We start from the raw sequence: 8,731 nt of genomic DNA, 5'->3' as shown, positions 1-8,731 counted from the left end.
GGGGGGTTGTTGGAGAAAATTTTGAGGAATCGGCTTGGTGGAGTTTAAATTAGTAAAACGAAATTTTTACTCCACTAAACGATAATAAGTGATCATCTAGAGATGGCCTTATATCGTGAAAAGATAAGTAACTTTGTATGCAACTTGTGGTTGGAATAGTCATAGCCAATGAATAAAAGATACTCACTTAGCTTGCTAGCTACTGCATGGCCCATGGATCCCTCGTGCCATTATTAGTATGTCCTCAGAATGAGGACAACTACTACTACTGAGTGGAGAATTAAGTTAAGTTACCTGCACGAAGGACCCATTAGGTGCTTTGATCCTCATCATATTCTTGTTTCGCACCAGCTTAAACGTCTCCGATGGACCCGGCATGGAGGCTGTGGCCACCACATTAACGCCGATGATGGTCACAGACTGGTTGCTGAACACTTTGAGGTTGAAGGTGTTCTGGTCGATCCGCCACAGCTTGAAGGTCTCCCAGCCGGAGGCCGAGGCCCGGCTGGCGACCAGTGCCGCCCCGCCGCCATTCTCGGCGGCCACGAACGCGTTCTGCGTCACGGACCTGAGTTGCAGCTGCGTGCCATCCTGCTTCATCGATCCAGACTGACATAAATCAAGCAAGAATTGATGAACCTGACATGACAACCAGACGAAGGAAACATCTTTGTGAATTCTTTTCTTACCAGGAGGTCTTTGTTGGGGATGTCGTCGAAGAGGGAGGGTAGATCCTTGACGATGGTCACCACAAACACAGAGGGATCATCGTCACCCCATGTCGTCGTGCTCTCACCGAAGTCGGCTGTCATCGAGCCATCTTTGTTTGCCTGTCGCGCCAGCAATGAAGATGTGTAACATTGATGACTCTTAGTAGGTTTTTCTCATGGAAGATAACCTTCAATGCAACTTGCGGTTGTAATAGTCATAGTCATTGAAAGAATAGGAAACTTTGCCACAGTTCCGTCATGCAAATGAATGAAGAGGTCAACTAGTACTACTGAGTGGAGTATTAAGTTAATTTACCTGCAAGAGGGACCCATTGGGTGCTCTGATCCTCATCCTATTCTTGTCAATGTTGTTGCGCACCAGCTGGAACGTCTCCGACTGACCCGGCGTGGAGGCCGTGGCCACGACATTAACGCCGGCGACGGTCACGAACTGGTTGCTAAACACCTTGAGGCTGAAGTTGTTCTGGTTGACCGGATGGAGCTTAAAGGTCTCCCAGCCTGAGGCCGAGGGGCGGTTGGCAGACAGTGCCGCCCCGCCGCCATTCTCGGCGGCTACGAACGCGTTTTGCGTCACGGACTTGAATTGCAGCTGCGTGTCATCCTGCTCCATCGATCGACCCGCAGAAATTAGGCAAGAGGAAATTTGCGTGGCATTGCACGCAGCAGACAAGGGAAACGAGTAGGGTTAATCGTTACCATGAGGTCGTTGTTTGGGATGCCGCCGAAGAGGGACCGCAGAATCCAGCCATCGGTGATGATGGTCACCACAAACACGGAGGAGTCCTCATCGCCCCATGTCGTGCTCACACCGAAGTCCGCCGTCACCGTACCATCTTTGTTTGCCTGCCGTGCCAGCAATGGAAGATATGTAATTTTGATGAATCTTAGTAGGGTTTTTCTTTCATGAAAGATAACCTTCTATGCAACTTGTGGTTGTAATTGAAATTGTTAATGAGGGAGTAGGTAACTTTGCCATTGATCCGTCGTGCCATCAATGAAGAGGTCAACTACTAGTACTAAGTGGAGTATTAAGTTAAATTACCTGCAAGAACAACCCATTGGGTGCTCTGATCCTCATTCTATCCTTGTCAGCGTCGTTGCGCACCAGCTGGAACGTCTCCGACTGCCCCGGTGTGGAGGCTGTGGCCCCCACATTAACGCCGGCAATGGTCACGAAATGGTTGCGGAACACCTTGAAGTTGAACGTGTTCTTGTCGATCCTCCAGAGCTTGAAGGTCTCCCAGCTGGAGGCCGAGGCCCGGTTGGTGACAAGTGTCGCCCCACCACCATTCTCGGCGGACACGAACGCATTCTGCGTCACGGACCTGAACTGTAGTTGTGTGCCATCCTGCTCCATTGATCCAGACGAACATAAATTAAGCAAGAGTTGATGAACATGACATGACAACCAAACGAAGGAAACATCTTGGTGAATTATTTTCTTACCAGCAGGTCTTTGTTGGGGATGTTGTCGAAGAGGGAGGGCAGCTCCTTGACGATGGTCACCACAAACATTGAGGGGTCGTCGTCGCCCCATGTCGTCGCCCTCCCGCGGAAGTCGGCCGTCACCGAACCATCTTTGTTTGCCTATCATGCCAGCAGTGAATATATGTAACATTGATGACTCTTGGAAGGTTTTTTCTTTCATGAAAGATAACCTTCAATGCAACTTGCAGTTGTAACAGTCATTGTTAATGAAAGAGTAGACAACTTTGCCACTTATCCTTGGTGCAATGAATGAAGAGGTCAACTAATACTACTGGGTGGAGTATTAAGTTAATTTACCTGTAAGAGGGACCCACTGGGTGCTCTGATCCTCATTCTATTCTGGTCAGCATCGTTGCGCACCAGCTGGAACGACTGAACTGGTGTGGAGGCCGTGGCCACGACATTAACGCCGGCGACGGTGACGAACTGGTTGCTAAACACCTTGAAGTTGAAGGTGTTCTGGTTGATCCGATAGAGCTTGAAGGTCTCCCAGCTTGAGGCCGAGGGACGGTTGGCGACCAGCGCTGCCCCGCCGCCATTCTCGGCAGCCACGAACGCGTTCTGCGTCATGGACTTGAACTGCAGCTGCGTGCCATCCTGCTCCATCGGCGGACCGGAATAAATCAATATAATGAGGATGGCATTCCACCCAAACGAGCGAAACAGCTAGGTGATCGAATTCATTACCAGGAGATCTTTGTTGGGGAGGCCGTCGAAGAGGGAGGGCAGCATCCAGCCCTCGGTGACGAGCCAGTTTCCGAGGTTCGCCGACCGGATGGGGGGACGAGGAGAAGCCGGGTTCGCCATTTTCGCTACTACAGCAGTTTCTCTTTGATGTGGTCTTCTTCCTAGTCTGGTCGGTCTCGCTTAAGTAGGAGATGTTTAAGTGGGTGTGAGAACCTCCATGTGGGCGCATGTTGGGATGCTAAACTGTGTCAGAAGAGGCCACTTGGTTTACACTCCAACCAAAGTGTGAACTACTCAACTATATGCGTGAACCGCTCGACCACTCCAACTATATGCCTGCTGGCTTGTCCCTTTTTTCCGATTGGTCTGCCTTACCCGGCGCCGTACGCGTCTGCTCTACTACTCCGCTCGCCAGAAAATTGTACTCCCTCTGATCCTAAATAATTCTGGTACGTTATAATATGAGTTGTTCATTTCCATCGAAATTTAAAACGGATTGAAGGGAGTCAATCATTTCTGCGGCTGAGATCCGTATGAGCCACTATAGCCAATTCATTTCATAGCAGGAGATTCAATAGTGAATACCCTAAATTCCAATTCGGAGTACATATAATTTTAGGGTTTGTTAGATATGTCGAGTTTTGTAGAATCGCTTGTAGGTTTTGGGTGGTTGATCCGTGGATTACACAGTCAGGATTAAGGGGTTAAGCCCCAAGTCGCCCCCACCCTATCAAAATGTCAATTGTCAAGTAAGATAATAAATTGGATATGTATTGTAATTTATCTCCTATATTCATTTATATTTTTAAGATACTAACTACCTATTGTTAGTTTCCCAGGTAGTATCAGTTTTCTTCCATCGCCAATGTATATGTGGAGGGTTGTTTCTCGGCGATGAAAATAGAGAAGACACTGTGCCCGCATCATTTTCTTCTTACAGTTTTTTTGAACCGGGCGTTACCCCTTTCCATTGCAAACAATGGAAATACAACCAGTTCCGAATACAGAGTCAGGGGAAGGGAAAGAGGTAAGGCGAGTTCAAGCATTACCAGGAAACCCACTGCCACTCAGGTCGCCGTCGACCCGAGCACTGTGGGGCGAAAACCTGGCAACACCTACAGTTATCAGAGAGCTAAGTCCCACTACACCCAGAAAGGGTAACAAGCCAACACACCAAACGTATCCACGGAAACAAAAGAGAGAGTAAACTACTATGAGGAAGATGGCTCTCCAGACAGGGCTCCATCGCCGTGCCCTTGAATCAGAAATACTCCACCACGATCTTTTCACGCTCCTCCAATTGGCTGGGTATTGGCTCCGCAAAGTCTCATCAGCTGCATCGTGCTGGTCCTGATCATCTCGGCGCCTGAGCGAAGCTTGTCAACGTCATCGCCCTTCTGCAGTCCTGTCCAGTACAAAAGAAAAGAGCATATAGAGAACACAATTTCAAAGGGAGACTTAATTTGCTTTTTCTCAAAGGTAGCCTTATTGCGAGCAAGCCAGATCACCCAGCAGGTGGCAGCAAGACCAACAGTATAAAACTTTTCTCCTCCTGGGAGAAAGGAATAGCACCAAGCAAAGAATTGCCAATAGTTATCAGGGCACTTATCAGTACCAATAGCCACCCCAATTGATCGCCACACCACCCTAGCGACCGAACAGGTAAAGAATAAGTGCTGTGAAGTCTCAATTTCGTTACAGAATGAACAAACAGGGTCCCCGGACCAATTCCTGTGACGCATCACCTGTCTAGTCAGCACCGCATCTTGCGAAAGTTGCCACATCAAAATTTTAATCTTGAGTGGGATTTTGGCCTTCCAAATCCATTTATAATGGCACCCACTGAGGGGTTTCTCCAGCAACTTATAAACAGATTTGGTACTAAAGTTACCATTCTGGTTCAGACTCCAAACCACTCGATCCTCCTTGTCAGTTAAGAGAATTTTATTGACCACATCCAAAACACCCCCCCATTGCTCAGACAGCATAGGAGTAAGCCTTCTTCTAAAGAAGGAAGCACTATCTACATTCAGCACTTGTTTGATAGTACATTCAGGGATGTTGCAAATGTCAAAGAGTTGAGGGTAACTCTCCTTTAACGGAAGCAGTCCGTTAATGGAGTCACTCCACACCCTGGCAATGTTACCAGATTCGATGTTGATTTTTCTACCAGTCATGTAAACGTCCTTGACTTTCAGCAAAGCTTTCCAACAGGGGGGGGGTCAGAAAACCTTGGGACAACATCAGCTACCGTTCTATTCCGCAAGTAGCGAGCGCGAACAATATCTTGCCACAACCCACTTTGAGTCTCGAGCTTTCACCACCATTTCACCATCAAACTAATGTTTTGTTTGCGCAGGTCTTTAGTACCCAGGCCCCCTTTTTCTTTGGATCTGCAGATCCTGTTCCATCTCACAAGATGGTATCTCTTTTTTTTTTTGGTACAGCCTTGCCAGAAGAATCTTCTTCTATGTTTATCCAATTCCTCAATGAACGTTTTGTTCAACAACCACATGGACATATGGTACAGTGATAATTGAGTGACAACAGAGTCAACCAAAGTATGTCTCCCTCCTATGGACGCAGCATTACCTACCCAAGCATCAAATCTTTTCAAGTATTTGCAAACAATGAACTCCCAATCGGAGTTTCTCAAGGTAGTATAACTGACAGGCATGCCCAAATATTTAATGGGGAAACTGCCTATATCACAATCGAAGAGGTCAGCGTATTGCTTAATCACAGCATCGTCTCCCCCGACAGTCAGGATTTCACTTTTTTGAAAATTAACTTTCAACCCGGACATCATTTCAAACATATACAACAGCAACTTCAGGTTGACTGCTTTATCGATGTCATGCTCAAGACAGATAATTGTGTCATCCGCGTACTGAAGTACCGCAACTCCATCAGGGATCAGATCCGCAGCTAAGCCAACCAACAGTTTATTACACTGAGCATTTTTAATCATCTTCGTAATGCATTCCGCAGCTAAGTTAAACAAGAATGGGGAGTGAGGATCGCCTTGTCGTACCCCTTTCGCACTTTGGAAGTACGGCCCCACACTGTTATTTAACTTGATGCTAACCGTGCCATTCCGGAGAACCTGTTTAATCCATCCACACCAGGTATCATTGAATCCCCGCAGTTTGTGGCATTCTAACAGGAACTCCCAGTTAACCTTATCATACGCCTTCTCAAAATCCAGTTTCAACACCACCCCAACTTTTTTCTTCACATGAGTGTAATTAAGGATTTCATGGAGTGAAAGCACCCCATCCATAATGCTCCTACCCTTGACAAAGGCATTCTGGACTGGGCTAATTAGCTTGTTAGCATAGACCGAGACTCGGCGATCTAGGACTTTTGTGATGAGTTTATAAGGACAACGAAGAAGGCAAATAGGTGTGAACTGTTGGATTTTGTCAGCCCCAGAGAGCTTTGGGAGTAAAGTGATGATTCCGTAGTTCAACCTCTGAAAATCCAGCGTCCCTCGATGGAAGTGACTAAACAAGGCCATGATATCATCCTTGACGATATCCCAGCAAACTTGGTAGAATTCAACCGGGATATTGTCAGGTCCAGGAGCTCTATTTGGGGCCATATCAAAAAGGGCCTCCTTGACCTCCTCTTTAGAAAACTCTCTGCACAGGTTAGCGTTATCTTCCTCACTAAGTTTTTCCTCCAGGGTCCATGTGTCAGGGTCCATGTGAAATTGGTTTCCAGGAGCTGGCCCGAAAAGTTCTTTATAGAACTCTGTGGCGTGAGCGATCAGCTTATCAGTACCCTCTATCTTCGTGTCCCCCACCTTAAGTGAGTGGATCGTGTTTTTCCTTTTACGCCCATTAGCTATGCGATGAAAGTAGTCTGTATTTAAATCGCCTTTGAGCAACCATTGCTCATGCGATTGTTGCAACCAAAAAATTTCCTCATTAACAAGCAGTTCATGAAGTTCGAAACAGGCATCGATCTTCCTGCTGTATAGCTCAGGGGAGAGAGGAGCCTCTTCTTCTAATTTTTCCAGTAGTTCCAGCTCCATCCGGAGGTCGTCCTTTCTTTTCTTATCATGACCAAATTTATCCGAACCCCACCCTTTAAAATAAGACTTGAACCTCTTAAGTTTGATGTTTAAGACATCGATGGGGTCAGAAGAAAAGACTTTACGTGCCCAAATTTTCTGGACCAGCGGAAGGAATCTGTCATCTTTAACCCACGCCAAATCGAACCGAAATTCTCTAGGTTTCAGGGCCTCTCGCCCCTCTTCCCCGGTGGATAACAACAGGGGATTGTGGTCAGAAATATCCCGAACCAGTTTCCTGACACAGACCAAAGGAAACAAATCCTCCCAGGTTTCAGACATCATTATGCGATCAAGCTTCTCCAAGGTGGGGTGTGTTTGATTATTAGTCCAGTTATACTTGCCACCACTAGTGTGTTGGAAATATTCCCTAGATCCAATAATAAATTGGTTATTATTATATTTCCTTGTTCATGATAATCGTTTATTATCCATGCTAGAATTGTATTGATAGGAAACTCAGATACATGTGTGGATACATAGACAACACCATGTCCCTAGTAAGCCTCTAGTTGACTAGCTCGTTGATCAATAAATGGTTACGGTTTCCTGACCATGGACATTGGATGTCGTTGATAACGGGATCACATCATTAGGAGAATGATGTGATGGAAAAGACCCAATCCTAAGCATAGCACAAGATCGTGTAGTTCGTTCGCTGAAGCTTTTCTAATGTCAAGTATCATTTCCTTAGACCATGAGATTGTGCAACTCCCGGATACCGTAGGAATACTTTGGGTGTGCCAAACGTCACAACGTAACTGGGTGGCTATAAAGGTACACTACGGGTATCTCCGAAAGTGTCTGTTGGGTTGGCACGAATCGAGACTGGGATTTGTCACTCCGTGTGACGGAGAGGTATCTCTGGGCCCACTCGGTAGGACATCATCATACTGTGCACAATGTGATCAAGGAGTTGATCACAGGATGGTGTGTTACGGAACGAGTAAAGAGACTTGCCGGTAACGAGATTGAACAAGGTATCGGGATACCGACGATCGAATCTCGGGCAAGTGCAATACCGCTAGACAAAGGGAATTGCATACGGGATTGATTTAGTCCTTGACATCGTGGTTCATCCGATGAGATCATCGTAGAACATGTGGGAACCAACATGGGTATCCAGATCCCGCTGTTGGTTATTGACCGGAGAACGTCTCGGTCATGTCTGCATGGTTCCCGAACCCGTAGGGTCTACACACTTAAGGTTCGATGACGCTAGGGTTATAAAGGAAGTTTGTATGTGGTTACCGAATGTTGTTCGGAGTCCCGGATGAGATCCCGGACGTCATGAGGAGTTCCGGAATGGTCCGTAGGTAAATATTTATATACAAGAAATCCTGTTTCGGCCATCGGGACAAGTTTCGGGGTCATCGGTATTGTACCGGGACCACCGGAAGGGTCCCGGGGGTCCACCGGGTGGGGCCACCTGCCCCGGGGGGCCACATGGGCTGTAGGGGGTGCGCCTTGGCCTACATGGTCCAAGGGCACCAGCCCCAAGAGGCCCATGCGCCTAGGGTTTCAAGAAAGGAAGAGTCCCACAAGGGGAAGGCACCCCCTAGGTGCCTTGGGGGGGAGGGAAACCTCCCTTGGCCGCCGCCCCCTAGGAGATTGGATCTCCTAGGGCCGGCGCCCCCCCCCTTGGGCTCCCTATATATAGTGGGGAAGGAGGGCCTCTCAAGACACACCTTTTTCCTTTGGTGCAGCCCTTCCCCTCTCCCAAGTCCTTCTCCTCTCCCGCGGTGCT

The 8,731-nt window shown here is 47.5% G+C and overlaps 1 protein-coding gene across 3 annotated transcripts in view; it reads right to left on the bottom strand.

Annotated features, from left to right (window-relative positions):
- LOC123184932 (uncharacterized) overlaps positions 1 to 3,141 on the bottom strand; it is a 6,740-nt gene extending 3,599 nt beyond the window's left edge. Inside the window, exons 1-8 of one of the 3 annotated variants that reach the window (XR_006493124.1) lie at positions 2,907 to 3,141; positions 2,517 to 2,816; positions 2,178 to 2,318; positions 1,774 to 2,079; positions 1,428 to 1,574; positions 1,027 to 1,332; positions 690 to 830; positions 295 to 609 (exon numbers count right to left, since the gene is read on the bottom strand). Coding sequence is in view for 1 of the 3 variants with exons in the window: in XM_044596973.1 (XP_044452908.1) it covers positions 295 to 591; positions 690 to 830; positions 1,027 to 1,332; positions 1,428 to 1,574; positions 1,774 to 2,079; positions 2,178 to 2,318; positions 2,517 to 2,816; positions 2,907 to 3,026 (1,758 nt within the window). In the remaining 2 variants the exon portion in view is untranslated. The remainder of the gene's footprint in view (positions 1 to 294; positions 610 to 689; positions 831 to 1,026; positions 1,333 to 1,427; positions 1,575 to 1,773; positions 2,080 to 2,177; positions 2,319 to 2,516; positions 2,817 to 2,906) is intronic. The other 2 variants (XR_006493125.1, XM_044596973.1) reach the window with 2 other exon arrangements.
- Between the last annotated feature and the right edge of the window lie 5,590 nt (positions 3,142 to 8,731).

The sequence above is a fragment of the Triticum aestivum genome, chromosome 1A (assembly GCF_018294505.1).
Source record: "Triticum aestivum cultivar Chinese Spring chromosome 1A, IWGSC CS RefSeq v2.1, whole genome shotgun sequence".
Classification (NCBI taxonomy): domain Eukaryota; kingdom Viridiplantae; phylum Streptophyta; class Magnoliopsida; order Poales; family Poaceae; genus Triticum; species Triticum aestivum.
This window is presented reverse-complemented; position numbering and strand designations above follow the sequence as displayed.